Source organism: Salvelinus namaycush, chromosome 21, assembly GCF_016432855.1.
Source record: "Salvelinus namaycush isolate Seneca chromosome 21, SaNama_1.0, whole genome shotgun sequence".
Classification (NCBI taxonomy): Eukaryota; Metazoa; Chordata; class Actinopteri; order Salmoniformes; family Salmonidae; genus Salvelinus; species Salvelinus namaycush.
Window position 1 is genome coordinate 52401164 of NC_052327.1, and position 21162 is coordinate 52422325.

Consider the following 21162-nt stretch of genomic DNA (forward strand, 5'->3'; position numbering starts at 1 on the left):
CGGACAATATTATTTTTCGTCACTTATATTGAAGATATAAATTAAATAGTGGAAGTCAAATAATACTCCAACGTTAAGAGAATGAAAGAATCAAATGCTTAATTATTTAAATATTGAAAAAAGACAGACAAACACCACAATCTGAAGTCATATGGGTCAGAGTCCTACAAGCATTAGCAACAACTGTCATGATGTGCCCTTCGGGAGGGGGGGGGGGGGCACGTCTCTCCACAGTGTTATGAGGGGGGGCACGTCTCTCCACAGTGATATGAGGGGGGGTACGTCTCTCCACAGTGATATGAGGGGGGGGCACGTCTCTCCACAGTGTTATGAGGGGGGGGGGGGGGGGCACGTCTCTCCACAGTGTTATGAGGGGGGGGCACGTCTCTCCACAGTGTTATGAGGGGGGGCACGTCTCTCTCCACAGTGTTATGAGGGGGGGCACGTCTCTCTCCACAGTGTTATGAGGGGGGGCACGTCTCTCTCCACAGTGTTATGAGGGGGGGCACGTCTCTCCACAGTGTTATGAGGGGGGGCACGTCTCTCTCCACAGTGTTATGAGGGGGGGCACGTCTCTCTCCACAGTGTTATGACGGTCATAAATACTCTGCTTCTGGGTCTGTAGTATTGGGATGTGTGACTGTAGGACACAGAGAGAGACTTGGCCACAACTTTAACACATCAAAAGGTTGAATGATGAAACAGTATTTCTGTAAATCCGGACAGTTGGGAAATCAAAGAACAATCCTGTGTAATTTGTTAATAATTTGTGATGTAACTAAAGACGGTAGGACAACATAACTGTATCTCTTAATGTATATATCTCCCAGTTGTCAGGGTCACATCCAAATGTGGGGGAACATATATGATTAAATATTAAACTATTTGTGAGAAGATGTAATGTGATGTTAGCCTTCTAAATTAGATAATTGTTTTTTCATATGAAGTCTTAACCAAGTCAGTGGCCACGACTTCGGCGTCATGGAACGCCCCTTCTTTACTCCACTCACGACGAATTATACATTTAGACCGAAACATGCCGGGTTGCTGCCGGTGTGTGAAGTGGTTCTAGCTGTGACATGAATAATCAACCATTGAGACCGAGAGCATTGAACGGTAACTACATGTTGAAATGGTTGGCAATTTAAATAAAGACCAGTTACGAGCAGCGCCAGCTGAATACGTTACAAACTGTTGAGACATCTACCACTCTATAGGTCAAGCAGACTTAAGGCGTGAACCGGATGTTGCAAAATGGTTTAAAACTACAACTCTACCGAAGGACAAGACCAGAGAACGTGGGGATCATCCCCACGCTGAAATGGTTAAGAAATCTACAAACTAAAGACCAATTATTCAGTCTGCGGCTGTTTAAGTACTTCAGTCTGGTAAACGCAAACGACCATTGGTACGTCTTGACGTAGCCATTATAACAGACACTATCCAGAGCCCGCTGAACAAGTTAAACAACCACAAAAGACCTTGTGACTTCTGGGAAACGCAACCAGAGACTTTCTGTCGACTCTCTCCAGCAGACGGATCGGAGTTCACAGAGAGAGACAAAAAAGGCATACACTCGTAAATATGTAAATTGCAATGTCTTTTTGAATGACTGGCTGTTCATGTTCAAAGTATTAGCATTTCCATGAGTGTAATAATCAACTGTATGTACGTGGGTCCACTCTGAGTTTCCCGCTGTTGAGCTGTCCCCACCCCTTTCCTTTGTCTAACAAGCTGTCATATCGGTTCCATCCACAAGGGACTTTTCATTGTATCATGTTAGTAACCAATGTATAACCTATCGTGTGTGTGTTTATGTAATTCTGTGTGATTATTTAGTTAGTTAGTCAATAAATAAGTAATCCAATTTGTGTATCGCTGATTCATCATTTATGCTACGGTTCGTGCAGATATCCAAGGGTTTGCGACATTCAGAATTTGACTGCTGAGGTAATAATACATTAACAAGTGACTGTAATCGATAAGATATGAAAATATCTGAAGAGAGTTAAATTTTGGGAAATAGCAACTCTTTAAACAACATTTTCCTGTGGTGCCCCGACTTCCTAGTTAATGAATGTTTACATGATTAGTTTAATCACGTAATGATAATTACACAGAGAATTTATTTGATAAAATATAACAGTCTTCACATTAATGAATAACCAACGTTACGACACAACATTGGGTGTGGATACAGTGGGAACATGTGGGTCTGAGGAAGTGTGATGTCATTAATGTTTGTTGAAATGTATGTAAATGTTAAGTTGTCTGTTGTTTTTGCCTATGTATGTTTTACAAAAAATATGACCAAAAAAAGGAATAGGGGCCATTTGACCCTCAGCCTCTGTCTCTCCTCAAGGCTGGAGAAACGTTGAAGTAGAGGGTTCAACAGGTTCACTGTCTGCCTTCACACACATCTACTCACAATCACTTTGTAACACACACACACACACACACACACACACACACACACACACACACACACACACACACACACACACACACACACACACACACACACACACAAACACTCACTCACTCACTTTGTATCACACACACACACACTTAATTAATTAACGCACACACTTAATTCATTGTAATAAACAAAGCCATTTTGTGAAGAAATTGTGCTTTATTGTGCTGGGGATTAAAATGATGAGGTTAATAGTGAGTGAATTAAATCCACTGTTTTTCTCTCTTCAGGATAAAACATGAGAACATTGTGGCTTTGGAGGACATCTATGAGAGCCCCAACCACCTATACCTCATCATGCAGTTGTGAGTAGTACCGTCTGTCTGTCTGTCTGTCTGTCTGTCTGTCTGTCTGTCTGTCTGTCTGTCTGTCTGTCTGTCTGTCTGTCTGTCTGTCTGTCTGTCTGTCTGTCTGTCTGTGTCTCTCTGTGTCTCTGTGTGTCTCTGTGTGTCTCTGTGTGTCTCTGTGTCATATTTCTAGAAGAGGTGCCAGTTCTCAAGCTGTAGTAAATAAGATGTGCCGGTACTCTGTATCAGTTTGTGCACTGGAGCAATGTATGGTCATATCCGACATCTGCACATACACCGACATCCGACATATCCGACATTTACAGCGACGGATGTGGCCTCCGCAGAAGTCCGAACATTCATACTTTTTGCGCATCGGGGAGCTGTCATTCACATCCAATATATTGTTGTGCACTGCACAACACGTAGTGATTCAGGGCTAATCTCTACAGCCATCCAGCTAATTACGAGAAACTGGCTAAACTAAAACACCTCACCTCTTCTAAGATGTTGGAGTCCGTTTCCCGGTGCTTGACACAGTAGCTCAGCCAAGATGGCACGAAGTAAAAAGGCTGCACCGTTTTTTCCAACCTGCATCTCCATCCCGAATCTCCTCATTGCCCCCCAGCCAAAAGATCCTACATTTAGACTGTTGCTTACATGTGTATTCCACACTATGTTGAGGTAAAAATCAGAGTATGATGCTTGTATAGATGTCAACCCCCATACATGTTGATGTCATCGTCATCAATCAACTGCATTACAAGTTAAAAAACAACTTTGACTACCACCACTGTAGTGGTATGCTAGCTGTATGCTAGCTGTATGCTAGCTGTATGCTAGCTATGCTACCAGCTTACACAAACAGGAGTTAGCATTTAGCAGTCACTTCTTCTAAACCTGAAAAGGGACAACTTCTACATGTTATGAGGTGAAAACAGCCAAATATATCCACATCAGATTTGAGTAACCACATTGTGGGCCCGTAACAATACATCATGACTGATTTGACAAATATCCATTTTGTTTGATCATATTTGTTGAATGTCCACCAGTCCAGCTTCCTTCAATCCCCCATGGTCTGCGTTCTATTGACGTCTTTAGCGCCTCTATCCCCATTAAATCCCCGATCTCTTTCCAGGAGTTCAAACTAATTTTAGTGTCTTTGAAATCACTACATCAGGTATCATAAAGATGTATTTTATTTGTGAACTTGTTCTGATAGCTTCTCGTCAAAGTTCTCCATGTTTGTTGTCAAGGAAGTTAGTTGTCAAGGAAGTGAGTTTGTGTTTATACAGGATGTACCGCCTCCACCTACCGTCAACCAATCATGTCAATGCGGATCTATACAGAGCTATGCAGAGCCTTCCGCATTGTTAAAACATTTGGGAGGCGCACATCATCGCCGTACAGAGCTCGTTTTGGCCTCTGAGGCTCCTGGCTCCTGAGGCTACGCAAGTTGTTCTCCCCTGGTTGGACTGCATCATAAAGAAGGGTTAGGGTTGAACTGGGATGTGGACATGAAGCTAGGGTTAGGGTTGAACTGGGATGTGGACATGAAGCTAGGATTAGGTTGGAGGTTGAGGCTAGGATTAGGTTGTGGTTGAGGGTTAGAGTTGAGGCTAGGGTTGGGGTTGTGGTTGTGATTGAGAATGGGTTAGGGTTGAGGTTGAGGTTGAGGCTAGGGCAAGGTTTGTGGTTGAGGCTAGAGTTGTGGTTCAGGCTAGGGTTAGGTTTGAGGTTGAGGCTAGGGTTAGGATTTGAGATTGAGGTTAGGGTTAGGATTTGAGGTTGAGGCTAGGGTTAGGGTTGTGTTTGAGGCTAGGGCTAGGTTTGAGGTTGAGGCTAGGGCAAGAGTTGTGGTTGAGGCTAGGGTTGTGGTTGAGGCTAGGGTTAGGTTTGAGGTTGAGGCTAGGGTTAGGTTTGAGGTTGAGGCTAGGGTTAGCTTTGAGGTTGAGGCTACGGTTATGGTTGTGGTTGAGGGTAGGGATAGGATTGAGGTTGAGGCTAGGGCAAGAGTTGTGGTTGAGGCTAGGGTTAGAGTTGAGGCTAGGGTTAGGGTTGAGGCTAGGGTTAGGGTTGAGGCTAGGGTTAGGGTTGAGGCTAGGGTTAGAGTTGAGGATAGGGTTAGAGTTGAGGCTAGGGTTAGGGTTGAGGCTATGGTTAGGATTGAGGCTAGGGTTAGGGTTGAGGTTAGGGTTATTGAGGCTAGGGTTAGTGTTGTGGTTGAGGCTAGGGTTAGGGTTGTGATTGAGACTAGGGTTGTGATTGAGGTTAGGGTTGTGGTTGAGGCTAGGGTTAGGGTTGTGGGTTAGGGTTGAGGTTGAGGTTGAGGCTAGGGTTGTGATTGAGGTTAGGGTTAGGGTTGTGGGTTAGGGTTGAGGTTGAGGTTGAGGCTAGGGTTGTGATTGAGGTTAGGGTTGTGGTTGAGGTTAGGGTTGTGGGTTAGGGTTGTGATTGAGGCTAGGGTTGAGGTTGAGGCTAGGGTTGTGATTGAGGCTAGGGTTGTGATTGAGGTTAGGGTTGTGGTTGAGGCTAGGGTTGAGGTTGAGGCTAGGGTTGTGGTTGAGGTTAGGGTTGAGGTTGAGGTTGAGGCTAGGGTTGTGATTGAGGCTAGGGTTGTGGGTTAGGGTTGTGATTGAGGCTAGGGTTGAGGTTGAGGCTAGGGTTGTGGTTGAGGTTAGGGTTGAGGTTGAGGCTAGGGTTAGGGTTGAGGCTAGGGTTGAGGTTGAGGCTAGGGTTGTGGTTGAGGTTAGGGTTGTGGTTGAGGCTAGGGTTAGGGTTGAGGCTAGGGTTAGGGTTGAGGCTAGGGTTGTGGTTGAGGCTAGGGTTGTGGTTGAGGTTAGGGTTGTGGGTTAGGGTTGAGGCTAGGGTTGAGGCTAGGGTTGTGGTTGAGGTTAGGGTTGAGGTTGAGGCTAGGGTTGTGGTTGAGGGTTAGGGTTGAGGTTGAGGCTAGGGTTGTGATTGAGACTAGGGTTGAGGTTGAGGCTAGGGTTAGGGTTGAGGCTAGGGTTGTGATTGAGGTTAGGGTTGTGGTTGAGGTTAAGGTTGTGGTTGAGGGTTAGAGTTACAGTTGGTTAGGGTTGATTCAGTTCTTGTGTCTCTGTCTCAGGGTGTCTGGGGGTGAGTTGTTTGACCGCATCGTAGAGAAGGGCTTCTACACAGAGATGGACGCCAGCAGACTCATTACACAGGTGCTGAATGCTGTCAACTACCTCCACGACATGGGCATCGTACACAGAGACCTCAAGGTACGGATACACACGTACACACACACACACACACACACACACACACACACACACACACACACACACACACACACACACACACACACACACACACACACACACACACACTCACACACACACACACACACACACACACACACACACACACACACACACACACACACAAACACGCACACACAATCTCTCTCTCTCTCTCTCTCTCTCTCTCTTTCTCTCTCTCTCTCTCTCTCTCTCTCTCTCTCTCTCTCTCTCTCTCTCTCTCTCTCTCTCTCTCTCTCTCTCTCTCTCTCTCTCTCTCTCTCACAAACAGGAATACTTATGAAGCGTTTAATATTTTTTTCCCATACATGTGTTGTTGATGTGTCCTTCCACTGTCAGCCAGAGAACCTTCTCTACTACAACCCCCATGATGAGGCTAAGATCATGATCAGTGACTTTGGTCTGTCTAAGATGGAGGGGACAGGAGACGTGATGGCTACAGCCTGTGGGACGCCAGGATATGTGGGTGAGGAGGCTCTCTGGTTGCAAGGGTGTAACTTTGTGTTGCAAATTGTGGGGTGCCCCCCCCTCCCCCCCGGGATATTTTATTTTGAAGAAATAGCTGTGAAATTGTTGTTTCTGGTGAATTTTGGACCACAACTGAATAATGACTGTATACTTTAAACTGTGAGTTTATCCCTAACAGTTCAGATAGTAGCCATGCTTGGCAATTATTTTGTAGAACGTCTATGAGAATGTCAGTTCTGGGGTGCATTCAGTTCGATCAAACTTTTGCTACATTGTGTACCGAATGACACGTTTCCCCAAAATGTTCTTCAACAGACTTTGAAGTAGCCTACGTTTGCCTTGAAGCAATGAGTGACATATTTAAATGAAAGCATTTTATTTTGCACCCCTCCTCGATTTTCAACTAGTCATTCAGAACAGCACCGTTTAATTGAACGATGCATTACGTTTTTTTCTAGTCCAAAAATTTATGAAAATAAAATGATGGTTACACCATTAAAATATAATTTTTCCCCGTCCAAAAAATGTGCATAACAACAAATTGTTTCATATTATCGGGCTGGTATGTTTTATTAACGAATAAGCATGAACTGTCATCTAACTGATGCAGCATAGTGGCTATAAATAAATAGGCTGAAGCATACCCATCTGTATTTGAGCTAATCATTATCTAAATCAGTGCTTCCCCAACCGGTTTCAGTCATGGCCCCCTTTCATCATGGGAGAACATCCTCCCCCCCTCCCTTCACCTTCCCCAATTGAATTAACTGCTGTTGTTACACAGAAATATGGTGTACCTTGAGGTCTCTGGTTTTCCTTCCATATTGAAATCAAAATGAATAAATGAGACATAAACCTGCTTACTTCTGTGCAATGGCACATTTTTTTATAGTTTTTTTATTTCACCTTTATTTTCCTAGGCAAGTCAGTTAAGAACAAATTCTTATTTACAATGACGGCCTACCCCGGCCAAACCTGGATGGCGCTGGGCCAGTTGTGCGCCGCCCTATGGGACTCCCAATTATGGCCGGTTGTGATACAGCCTGGAATCAAACCAGGGTCTGTAGTGACGCCTCTAGCACTGAGATGCAGTGCCTGCGCTGCTCAGGAGCCTTGTATTTGGGACAAATCATTCACTAAACCTTAAACCGCAACTACATCTTGTAATAAATCATTTGGAAATTGAGGAAGTTGAGGTGACTAAACTGCTTGGAGTAACCCTGGATTGTAAACTGTCATGGTCAAAACATATTGATGCAGTAGTAGCTAAGATGGGGAGAAGTCTGTCCATAATAAAGCGATGCTCTACCTTCTTAACAACACTATCAACAAGGCAGGTCCTACAGGCCCTAGTTTTGTCGCACCTGGACTACTGTTCAGTCGTGTGGTCAGTTGCCACAAAGAGGGACTTAAGAAAATTGCAATTGGCTCAGTTGTGAAATACTTATTTATTTATTACAAGTTAGCTCACAGAATGAAGGGTTTGAGAGAGAGAGAGAGAGAGAGAGAGAGAGAGAGAGAGAGAGAGAGAGAGAGAGAGAGAGAGAATTGCTCCGTTCTCCTTACAAGCCTTGCACAACTTTTTTCCCTTCACAAACCAAGACCTCTGAAGACCGGGCCAAACCAAAAGCATAATTGGCAGCGGGGGGGGGGGGGGGACAATCATAAAATAAGGAATTGAGTAGTACTGCTTAGTCTAAAGCCACAGAAAGTCCGTAACTATGGTGGGAAAATAATTTACTATCCATCAAATTCATCCTGGTATATTATAGGGAGGGTTATGACCCCCCTGTCCACCCTGCAAGTTACGTGCCTGTCTGGTTGTGTCCCAATTCCCCCCAGTGTACTCCTTTTGAACTCCTCCCCACGCATTTAGAAGTTTTGGATTGGTGTAAGACATTCCATAGGCTAGAGAGAGTTTCCACCATATTTCTTACAACTGCCCTTCCCTCTTAAATCAATGAATAGAAGTGAACAAGTGCACACTACTTAGAGCAGAAGGGTACAACATGTGGACACAAAATCTTCGTCGTTAGACAGACAGGAAGACGAACAGCTATGACGTAAGGAAGTCTGCAGTAGTAGTAGTAACCCAACATTGACCTCATCTAGTCGTATCTCTTTAACTCTGGCTAACCTAAACTTATTTGACCTAATTTAACCTCAGGAAACATCACCCACACAATGTTCTCTATCAATCTCTACCTTATGATGTTCTCCACAGCCCCAGAGGTTCTGGCTCAGAAGCCCTACAGCAAAGCAGTGGACTGCTGGTCTATCGGAGTCATCGCTTACATTCTGTAAGTATCTTATACTGTAATCTGTAGGGTGTTCAATAAAAAAATGCATATTTTGATGGGTCAATGGGTCAAATAATATGTTAAATGTGTTGATAATCCTCCAATCCTCTAAACCGCATGTATCTCATAATCTGTTTGAAAGTTATTGGAGTTTTTACCTCTTTAGGATGGCCAAAATTATGGGGACTAAATCAATGGAGGTCAGCGGGGGGAAAATTGTGAAAAAAATAAATCTGGAATATTGCACAGCATCGCTTCAGCTAGGCTGGATTCTGTGCAAGAATTAAGGCTACTGGCTACCTGACAGGCTACCTGACAGGCTCACTTTCCTGTTGAAATGATCATCTTTATTTTTAAATCAGCAGGACATAAAACAAGGTTCATGTAAATTGACAACTTATTAACATCAGAAAACATTCATATTCTTGCCATCTCTGAAACACACTTAGATAATTCCTTTGATGATGCAGTAGGAGCTATACATGGTTATAGAATATACAGGAAAGACAGAAATGCAAATAGGAGGTGTTGCCATGTACAGTATGTCCAGAGTCATAATCCTGTTAGGCTGAGAGAGGATCTCATGTCAGATGATATGAAAGTAATATGGAAACAGGTTCATCTGCCTCACCTAAAGCCAGATTCATCTGCCTCACCTAAAGCTGATCCTCGTAAGTTTCTATAGACCACCAAGTGCTAAACGTCAGTATTTGGACTATACAGTTCCTTTGGAAAGTACTCAGACCCCTTGACTCTTTCCACATTATGTTACGTTACAGCCTTATTCAAAAATGGATTTAAAGAAATACAATCCTCACCAATCTACACACAATACCCCATAATGACAAAGTGAAAACAAATTAGTAGACATTTTTGCAAAATTATATATATTTTTTTACAGAAATACCTTATTTACATAAGTATTCAGACCCTTTGCTATGAGACTCAAAATTGAGCTCAGGTGCATCCTGTTTCCATTGATCATCCTTGAGATGTTTCTACAACTTGATTGGAGTACACCTGTGATAAATTAAAAAGATTGGGCATGATTTGGAATGGCACACACCTGTCTATATAAGGTCCCACAGTTGAAAGTGCATGTCAGAGCAAAAACCAAACCACAGGATCGTGTCGAGGCACAGATCTGGGGAAGAGTACCAAAAAATGTCTGCAGCTTTGCAGGTCCCCAAGAACTCAGTGGCCTCCTTCATTCTTAAATGGAAGAAGTTTGGAACCACCAAGACTCTTCCTAGAGCTGGTCGCCCGGCCAAACTGAGTAATAGGGGGAGAAGGGCCTTGGTCAGGGAGGTGACCAACAACCCGATGGTCACTCTGACGAAGCTCTAGAGTTCCTCTGTGGAGATGGGAGAACCTTCCAGAATGACAACCATCTCTGCAGCACTCCACCAATCAGGCCTTTATGGTAGTGACTAGACGGAAGCCAATCCTCAGTAAAAGGAACATGACAGCCTGCTTGGAGTTTGCCAAAAGGCACCTAAGACCATGATAAACAAGATTCTCTGGTCTGATGAAACCAAGGTTGAACTCTTTGGCCTGAATGCCAAGCGTCACGTCTGGAGGAAACCTGGCACCATCCCTACGGTGAAGTACGGGGGTGGCAGCATCATGCTGTGGGGATGTTTTTCAGCAGCAAGGACTGGGAGACTAGTCAGGATATAGGGAAAGATGAACAGAGCAAAGTACAGAGAGATCCTTGATGAAAACCTGCTCCAGAGTGCTCAGGACCTCAGACTGGGGTGAAGGTTCACCTTCCAGCAGGATAACGACCCTAAGCACACACCCAAGACAACGCAGGAGGGCTCTGAATGTCCTCCTGCGTGGCCCAAAGGTGATTCAACAAAGTGCTGATTAAAGGGTCTGAATACTTATGTAAATGTCATATTTTAGTTTTTTATTTGTCATACATTTGAAACATTTTCTAAAAACCTGTTTTTGTTTTGTTATTATGGGATATTGTGTGTAGATTGATGAGGGGAAAAAAATACAATTTAATCAATTTTAGTATAAGGCTGTAACTTAACAAAATGTGGAAAAAGTTAACGGGTTTGAAAACTGTCTGAATGCACTGTACATGTACAAATTGCCTCGATTGGCCTGTGCCCCCGCACATTGGCTCGGTGCCGGTACCCCCTGTTTATAGCCTCGTTATTTTATTTTTTACTTTGGTTTATTTAGTAAGTATTTTCTTAACTCTATTTCTTGAACTGAATTGTTGGTTAAGGGCTTGTAAGTAAGCATTTTACAGTAAGGTCTACACCTGTTGTGTTTGGCGCATGTGACAAATAAAATTTCATTTGATTCGTGTCATGCAAAGTTAGCTTTTTGCAACCCGCGGAAACAACTTTGAAGATGACCAGCACAACATGTAAAATCCTCAAAGTTGATGCAAGAAAGCTGCGTTGCTCTGTCAATCAATCAAATGTATTTATAAAGCCCTTTTTACATCAGCCGATGTCACAAAGTGCTACAAAGAAACCCAGCCTAAAACCCCAAACAGCAAGCAATGCAGGTGTAGAAGCACGGTGGCTAGGAAAAACTCCCTAGAAAGGCAGGAACCTAGGAAGAAACCTAGAGAGGAACCAGGCTCTGAGGGGTGGCCAGTCCTCTTCTGGCTGTGCTGGGTGGAGATTATAACAGTACAAGGCCAAGATGTTCAAATTTTCATAGATGACCAGCAGGGTCAGATAATAATAATCACAGTGGTTGTAGAGGGTGCAACAGGTCAGTACCTCAGGAGTAAATGTCAGTTGGCTTTTCATAGCCGATCATTCAGAATTAGAGACAGCAGGTGCGGGAGAGAGAGAGAGAGAGAGTCGAAAACAGCAGGTCCGGGACAACAGAGCTCAATGCTTATTATGGGATGTATTAGGTTACGAAATCCAACCTTTTTGGGTATACTGTTCATGAAATGTTAGCGAAACACCCCAATGAAAGATTCAGAACATGAATAATCATATTTGTCTTGGTAAAATGTATTTTATAACACAAGGAAGTGAAAGCTCGTTTTCACCCACTCTGACAGAGTGGATGGACACCCTATAATGTAGAATTTAAGTAGGCTTTACATAGGGCTTATTTAGCCTCTATAAAATATAATTTGTTTAAAATGTGGCCATGTAACAGGATTAGATAATCTTATGTTGAGAATGTTAAGAATTCCCCTTGTGGAGGGCGCAACAGGACGTTTTTTTGTTGTTGTTTATGTTTGGCTCAGCTGAGCCTGGCTCTCCGCATGTGAGGAGATATCAATCAGTGTACAGCTCCTGGTCACAGCCAATCAGCTGGTGCCCACTTGCCCCACACTCTGATCATGAGCTGATCATGCACCTTCTGATGGCTAAGGACATCTAGCTGATCCTGCGCTGGCTAGCCAGGCCCTATGCATTCTCTTCCATCCCTATTTAACCTTTATTTAACTAGGCAAGTCAGTTAAGAGCAAATTATTCTTTACAATGACGGCCTACCCCCGGCCAAACCCGGAAGATGCTGGGCCAATTGTGCACCGCCCTATGGGACTCCCAATCACGGCCGGATGTGATACAGCCTGGATTCGAACTAGGGACTGCAGCCTCTTGCACTGAGATGCAGCGCCTTATACCGCTGTGTCACTCAGGAGCAAATGTCCTATAAATAGGACATATTGCCAATGGCCGTTGCCTTCCAGTGCAGATCAGAGGTAGATATGTTAGGCATGTTCATGGAGTGTTTGGGTAAAAACCATACGTCAATACCACTGTTTGTCAATAAAGTTTACTGTGTATGTTAACTGTCTGTGAGTTCCTCTGACTGGGAAATGTTTTTTTGTTGTTGTGAGTCACAGACCAGTCAAATAAGAGGGTATTTCCTCACACTGTACACATTCTCTGTATGATATTCTCTTCTGAAAGCTTTTAGTTAAAACTGACAGGATAAATGCACCTGGATTAAGCCTCCCAATCAATTCAATTTAGTGGAAACGCTTGTTAGTTTGAATAAGAACCCTCTAGCCTCATTAACCACTCCTGGTTAGGTGTGAAGGCTGTTAAGGTAATCAGGTGGAATAGTTTCCTAGTCTCACCAATTAGAAAGTTGTTGCAGTAGTTAATTAGAAAACATGGCACCACTAATGTGATACTATAGCTCCGATCATTAGTTTGATTTGGATAATCTTCATGTAACAAGCGTTGTGATCAGAAGATGTGCCAAAGACACAACAAAGGCAAGATAAGGCAATATCAAATAGATTCAGTTTTCTGTCCAAATAAGGAGTAGGGTTTCCCTTGGCATTCTACTTTTAAGTTAGATGATGGCACTAACATAAAGCATCCATATCGTTGTGTAATTAATGATCTGTCCCCTAGGTTGTGTGGCTACCCTCCGTTCTATGATGAAAATGACTCCAAGCTCTTTGAGCAGATACTCAAGGCCGACTATGAGTTTGATGCACCGTATTGGGATGATATATCTGACTCAGGTGAGTGTGTGTGTGTGTGTGTGTGTGTGTGTGTGTGTGTGTGTGTGTGTGTGTGTGTGTGTGTGTGTGTGTGTGTGTGTGTGTGTGTGTGTGTGTGTGTGTGTGTGTGTGTGTGTCTGGTCGTATATATGGGTCTTTCTATAAACTAGGGAACCAGTGAGTATTTCCTACACAGGACAACTTGTTACAGCTGCTGACAAGTCATTGATAATAATCTGCCATGTCATTACGTTAAGATATAAGGGGGGGATCATAGCTATATTTAATATAATTCACGAGTTGATTTAAAACCTGTTTAACCCTTTATCATGGTTGGTGTCTTGTATGATTTGTCCAAAATCGTGTGACATAAAACATACCTTTTCTGTCCTTGCATTAATGGCAGTGTAATATAATATTTTAAGCATTAATCAGTTAAATTAAACATTGAACTTGAATCCTGTAAGAATCCTGGATCTAGCTGTTGGACTGTTTTTTTTTATAGCAGCCTGGACTTAGAGACAGCCGCAACATAGTAAAAGTAAATCCCGGACAATTAAATTAGTATATGTTACGTTTCATATGGTATTTATTCATTTGTGGATGTCGATCATCCATTTCTTATGATATGTTATGAATTTGAATTTGAATGATATGTTACGAATTCTAGGTGGTTCTATCTATGTGGTTAGGTGGCTAACGCTAATGTTAGCTAGGTGACTAACGCTAATGTTAGCTAGGTGGCTAACATTAGCTAGGCTAGGGGTTAAGGTTAGGGCTAAGGTTAGGGTTAGTAGTTGAGTTAAAGGGTTAGGGGAATGGTTAGCTAACATGCTAAGTAGTTGAAAAGTAGCTAAAAAGTAGTAAGTAGTTGCTAATTAGCTAAAGTTGTCCATCATGAGATTCGAACACGCAACCTTTGGGTTGCTAGACGTTCGCATTGTAGTCCCACCTATCCACTACGACCAACCACCCTACTTTTGTTTTTGCCTTAAGTAAGGCATTCGGGCTCCCGAGTGGCACAGCGGTCTAAGACACTGTATCTCAGAGCAAGAGGTGTCACTGCAGTCCCTGGTTCAAATCCAGGCTGCATCACATCCGGCTGTAATTGGGAGTCCCATAGGGCGGCGCACAATTCATCCAGGTTTGGCCGGGGTAGTCCGTCATTGTAAAATAAGAATTTGTTCTTAACTGACTTGCCAAGTTAAAACCTTCTGTACGTAACATATCATACTAACATCATTGTACTGGATTAATATTTTACCATACTACATTGTAGAATAATAGTGAAGACATCAAAATAAATGTTGATTTGTTTAACACTTTTTTGGTTACTACATGATTCCATATGTGTTATTTCATAGTTTTGATGACTTCACTATTATTCTACAATGTAAAAAATTGTAAAAATAAAGAAAAACCCTTGAATAAGTAGGTGTTCTAAAACGTTTGACTTGTACTGTATATTTTCCCTGACATTCAAAAGTACTGTTTACATTTCAAAAGTTCAGGCAGGACAGCAATATAGTCCATTTCACGCACCTATCAATATAACATGTTGTCATCCTTACTGCCTCTTATCTGGCAGACTCACTAAACACAAATGCTGTGTTTGTAAATCATGTCTGAGTATTGGAGTGTGCTCCAGTCTGTCCGTTTGCTTAATATAAGGAATTTGATGTATAGTATTTACTTTTACATTGTACTTTTACTCAAGTATGGCAATTGAGTTCTTTTTCCACCACTGTACTTAAGTACATTTACTGTAAAACCAAATACTTTTAGATTTTTACTCAAGTAGTATTTTACTGGGTGACTTTCACTTTTACAATGAAAGTCCTTGAATTTGACTTGCCAATGTCCGTATGAACCCTGATTTAATGGATGTATAGTTCTATGGTGTTGTATAGGTGGAGTTATGGCGATTTGCATATATTCACTTTTGTTCCTCATGTGGAACTGCATAAACTTTTTTATTTTTGTTTCAAATGTTTTGTTGTTGTTTCAAACCATTTTTTTTATCCCAATGCCACATTATTTATAGAAAGACCCAAATGTACAGTATGTGTGTGTGTTTGTGTGCGTGTGAGTGTACCCAATTGTTTGTATGTAATGCTATCTTGAATGGATGGAACATGGTGATATTCTGTGTCTTCCTCTGTTCCACATACAGCCAAACAGTTCATCAGCTCTCTGATGGAGAAGGATCCAGAGAAGAGATTCACCTGTGACCAGGCTCTAGCCCACCCCTGGTGAATGTCTATCTATCACCATACCATACCATAGCACAACGCACCATACCACACCGCACCATACTATACCACACCATACTATACCACACCATAATATACCGCACCATACTATACCACACCATACTATACCACACCATACTATACCACACCATACCACACCATACTATACCACACCATACTATACCACACCATACTATACCCCACCACACCATACTATACCACACCATAATATACCACACCATACTATACCACACCATACTATACCACACCATACTATACCACACCATACCACACCATACTATACCACACCATACTATACCACACCATACTATACCCCACCACACCATACTATACCACACCATAATATACCATACTATACCACACCGCACCATACTATACCACACCATACTATACCACACCATACTATACCACACCATACTATACCACACCATAATATACCACACCATAATATACCGCACCATACTATACCACACCATACTATACCACACCATACTATACCACACCATACTATACCACACCATACTATACCACACCATACCACACCACACCATACTATACCACACCATACTATACCACACCATACTATACCACACCATACTATACCACACCACACCATACTATACCACACCATACTATACCACACCATACTATACCACACCACACCATACTATACCACACCATACTATACCACACCATACTATACCACACCATACCACACCACACCATACTATACCACACCATACTATACCACACCACACCATACTATACCACACCATACTATACCACACCATACTACACCATACTATACCACACCATACTATACCCCACCACACCATACTATACCACACCATAATATACCACACCATACTATACCACACCGCACCATACTATACCACACCATACTATACCACACCATACCCCACCACACCATACAATACTATACTATACCACACCATACTATACCACACCATACCATACCACACCATACTATACCACACCACACCACACCATACCCCACCATACCACACCACACCATACCCCACCACACCACACCATACCACACCACATCATACCATACCCCACCACACCATACCACACCATACCACACCACACCATACCACACCACACCACACCATACTATACCCCACCACACCACATCATACCATACCCACCACACCATACCACACCATACTATACCACACCATACCCAACCACACCATACCATACCCAACCACACCATACCATACCCCACCACACCACACCATACCATACCACACCACATCATACCATACCCCACCACATCATACCACACAATACCATACCCCACCACACCACACCATACCACACAATACTATACCATACCATACCCCACCATACCACATCATACCACACCCACCACACCATAACATACCACACCATACCACACCCCACCAAACCAAACCACACCATACCACACCCCACCACACCACACCATACCCCACCACACCATACCATACCATACCACACCACTCCATACCCCACCCCACCATACCACTCAATACCCCACCACCCCACACCCCACCACACCATACCCCACCACATCAATCAGGCTCTAGCCCACCCCTGGTGAGTGAAGGTAGAGTCTGTTTAGTGATGAAGCCTCCACCGTATCTCTTCCACCTGCAAACATCAGAGGGTTAGGAACAATGGGAAGAGCTAGGGAATGGATTGGGACCACACAATCAGAGAACCACTCGCCGTGCCCGAAAGCTGACATGAATATGACACAGATAGTGGATGTCTGAATGATGCAGTGCACCATGTCTTCCTTCCTGCCCGCCTCCTAAAATATCTGCTCCACTGGTCTGAGAAGGGGAGGTAGAGAGAGGGGAGATGGGAGATGGAGAGAGACAGAAAGAGAAAAAGAGGGAGGGAGAGAGAGAGAGCGAGAGAGAGAGCAAGAGAGAGAGACAAATCTGCTGAATGAATGGGTGCCAATTAGCAGGCTGCGTCCTGAAGGATGCTTGGAGAATGCAGAGGCAGTGGCTACGTTCCAAAAGGCACCCTATTACCTGTAAAGGCCCTATGGGCCCTGGTCAAAGTAGTACACTATATAAGGAATAGGGTGCCATTTGGGACGCAGACTAATGAACCATTATCATGTCTTTCCCTGGCCCGGGCCAGACCTAATACTACTGTCTGGGGTTTGTGAATCTATTCAATGTTCATCAAGTGGTGGGGCTGCCATTTAGCTGCACAACGAATCCCTGATTCTAGCTTTAATGACAGAGACAATATGTGGGTGGTTGGTAAATGGAGAATAGGAATAGGACTGTTAGGCATCTAATCATTGGCCTGTTACGTCTTGGCCCTGTTATGTCTTGGCCCTGTTGTGTCTTGGCCCTGTTATGTCTTGGCCCTGTTGTGTCTTGGCCCTGTTATGTCTTGGCCCTGTTACGTCTTGGCCCTGTTATGTCTTGGCCCTGTTATGTCTTGGCCCTGTTACGTCTTGGCCCTGTTGTGTCTTGGCCCTGTTATGTCTTGGCCCTGTTACGTCTTGGCCCTGTTATGTCTTGGCCCTGTTGTGTCTTGGCCCTGTTATGTCTTGGCCCTGTTGTGTCTTGGCCCTGTTATGTCTTGGCCCTGTTACGTCTTGGCCCTGTTATGTCTTGGCCCTGTTGTGTCTTGGCCCTGTTGTGTCTTGGCCCTGTTACGTCTTGCTGTTGTGTCTTGGCCCTGTTACGTCTTGCTGTTATGGCTTGGCCCTGTTATGTCTTGGCCCTGTTATGTCTTGGCCCTGTTGTGTCTTGGCCCTGTTATGTCTTGGCCCTGTTATGTCTTGGCCCTGTTACGTCTTGTTGTTGTGTCTTGGCCCTGTTACGTCTTGTTGTTGTGTCTTGGCCCTGTTACGTCTTTGGCAGGTGGTTTGATAGCGTTTAAATAGACTCACAATGGTTGTGTTGTGACAGGTGTGTTGCGACAGGTGTGTTGCGACAGGTGTGTTGTGACAGGTGTGTTGTGACAGGTGTGTTGTGACAGGTGTGTTGCGACAGGTGTGTTGCGACAGGTGTGTTGCGACAGGTGTGTTGTAACAGGTGTGTATTATAGAATATGAGACATCCAGTAGCTCAGAGCCGTTGCTTGATAGATATCCAGGCCAGGAACTGACCACTAACTGTGTCAAAAGAAAACAATCATCTACTTGTCCTTTATGGTGTGTCTTTGTATCTCAGGATTGCTGGGGACACGGCTCTCTGCAAGAACATCCATGAATCAGTCAGTCGGCAGATGAGGAAAAATTTTGCCAAAAGCAAATGGAGGGTAGGTTCTCTCCGTACAATGATCGGTTTTTGTGTATGATTATTGTATTTGTCAACCTCCTCTATTTGCATATGCCAACCCTCTCTCTCTCCCTGCCTCCTCTCCCTCCCTGCCTCCTCTCCCTCCCTGCCTCCTCTCCCTCCCTGCCTCCTCTCCCTCCCTGCCTCCTCTCCCTCCCTGCCTCCTCTCCCTCCCTGCCTCCTCTCCCTCCTTCTCTCTCTCCCTGCCTCCTCTCCCTCCCTGCCTCCTCTCCCTCCCTGCCTCCTCTCTCTCCCTGCCTCCTCTCCCTCCCTGCCTCCTCTCCCTCCCTGCCTCCTCTCCCTCCCTGCCTCCTCTCCCTCCCTGCCTCCTCTCCCTCCTTCTCTCTCTCCCTGCCTCCTCTCCCTCCCTGCCTCCTCTCCCTCCCTGCCTCCTCTCCCTCCCTGCCTCCTCTCCCTCCCTGCCTCCTCTCCCTCCTTCTCTCTCTCCCTGCCTCCTCTCCCTCCCTGCCTCCTCTCCCTCCCTGCCTCCTCTCCCTCCCTGCCTCCTCTCCCTCCCTGCCTCCTCTCCCTCCCTGCCTCCTCTCCCTCCCTGCCTCCTCTCCCTCCTTCTCTCTCTCCCTGCCTCCTCTCCCTCCCTGCCTCCTCTCTCTCCCTGCCTCCTCTCTCTCCCTGCCTCCTCTCCCTCCCTGCCTCCTCTCCCTCCCTGCCTCCTCTCTCTCCCTGCCTCCTCTCCCTCCCTGCCTCCTCTCCCTCCCTGCCTCCTCTCCCTCCCTGCCTCCTCTCTCTCCCTGCCTCCTCTCTCTCCCTGCCTCCTCTCCCTCCCTGCCTCCTCTCCCTCCCTGCCTCCTCTCTCTCCCTGCCTCCTCTCCCTCCCTGCCTCCTCTCCCTCCCTGCCTCCTCTCCCTCCCTGCCTCCTCTCCCTCCCTGCCTCCTCTCTCTCCCTGCCTCCTCTCTCTCCCTGCCTCCTCCCTCCCTGCCTCCTCTCCCTCCCTGCCTCCTCTCTCTCCCTGCCTCCTCTCTCTCCCTGCCTCCTCTCCCTCCCTGCCTCCTCTCCCTCCCTGCCTCCTCTCTCTCCCTGCCTCCTCTCCCTCCCTGCCTCCTCTCCCTCCCTGCCTCCTCTCCCTCCCTGCCTCCTCTCTCTCCCTGCCTCCTCTCCCTCCCTGCCTCCTCTCCCTCCCTGCCTCCTCTCCCTCCCTGCCTCCTCTCCCTCCCTGCCTCCTCTCCCTCCCTGCCTCCTCTCCCTCCCTGCCTCCTCTCCCTGCCTCCTCTCCCTCCCTGCCTCCTCCACAGCAAGCGTTTAACGCCACAGCAGTGATCCGTCATATGAGGCGTCTCCAGTTGGGCAGTAGTCTGGGCAGCAGCTTTGGAAGCAGTATGAGTATGGACCAACCAGGACAGAATTCTATGCCAGCCAAGAGCATGTCTGTAGACTGTGCCTCTCTCTCACGCAAAGACGGTGAGTGAATGACTCCTTTTACTTTAAGATGTGGGGAGCAGGCCGTGTCAAGTTGGCTCTGTTGGGGTCTATTAAAGGATTTTTGTTCCGTCATTGATTGGTTTCCACTAAGACTTTAGTGATTGTGCTTATCATTGAGGTTATCGTCTCTGGTTCTCCCCTTAGGTCCTCTACAACCTCTGTCCACTCTGCCTCCTCTGCCATCCTCACCTGCAGCCTGCAGCGCCCCCGTTAGCATTGGAGTGGAACCACATGTAGAACCACAGGCGGTGGCTCTAGAGGCAGTGGTGGAGGCGCCTCGGCCACGCCCCTCCACGGTCACCACCATCCACACGGGGACTAAATGACATCAGGTTCCACGGGAGGTCAGCTGGGAGACCACAGAGCTTTGAGTCGGGATTCCATGATTACAATTCCGCCCCTCAGAATTCCACAATTCGTCTCTCTTAGTCTGCCCACCACGCCCATTCTCAGCTGCTGGGATTGAGAACTTGAGGAGCTGTTCAAGGCTCCATTTACCATGGATCAGCACTGACTGCAGTCTCAGTGCAGCACTCTGATGTCCATACCCTCCACAGGAGGTGTATTCAGTAATGTGAAATAGAATGACGAGAACTGACAAGATTTCCTATTCTATCTAACTTATCTGTTCTACACCATATATTCCTATTTGAACATTCTGCCTGCTAACGGGCCACAGGTCTGGTGGAGAAGAGATGAGGACCACTGACTGTCTCGTTCTGTCCTCCTGACCAGAGGGTGGCCAGTGGGGTCAGTCTCCCAGTCCTTGAATTGGGTCGGTACGGAGGAATTGCAACCTCAAATGTTCACCTCTTTTTGAATATTCACTCTAAACATTGTATAATTTCAGCCAGTAG

At 45.3% G+C, this 21162-nt stretch overlaps 1 protein-coding gene across 1 annotated transcript in view; it reads left to right on the forward strand.

Moving 5' to 3' along the window:
* LOC120066785 (calcium/calmodulin-dependent protein kinase type 1D-like) overlaps positions 1-20803 on the forward strand; it is a 55082-nt gene extending 34279 nt beyond the window's left edge. Inside the window, exons 3-11 of the mRNA XM_039018255.1 lie at positions 2707-2781; positions 5876-6014; positions 6393-6519; positions 8746-8821; positions 13183-13295; positions 15448-15526; positions 18760-18847; positions 20119-20284; positions 20450-20803. Coding sequence (XP_038874183.1) covers positions 2707-2781; positions 5876-6014; positions 6393-6519; positions 8746-8821; positions 13183-13295; positions 15448-15526; positions 18760-18847; positions 20119-20284; positions 20450-20631 — 1045 coding nt within the window. The 3' untranslated portion in view covers positions 20632-20803. The remainder of the gene's footprint in view (positions 1-2706; positions 2782-5875; positions 6015-6392; positions 6520-8745; positions 8822-13182; positions 13296-15447; positions 15527-18759; positions 18848-20118; positions 20285-20449) is intronic.
* Positions 20804-21162: the final 359 nt, after the last annotated feature.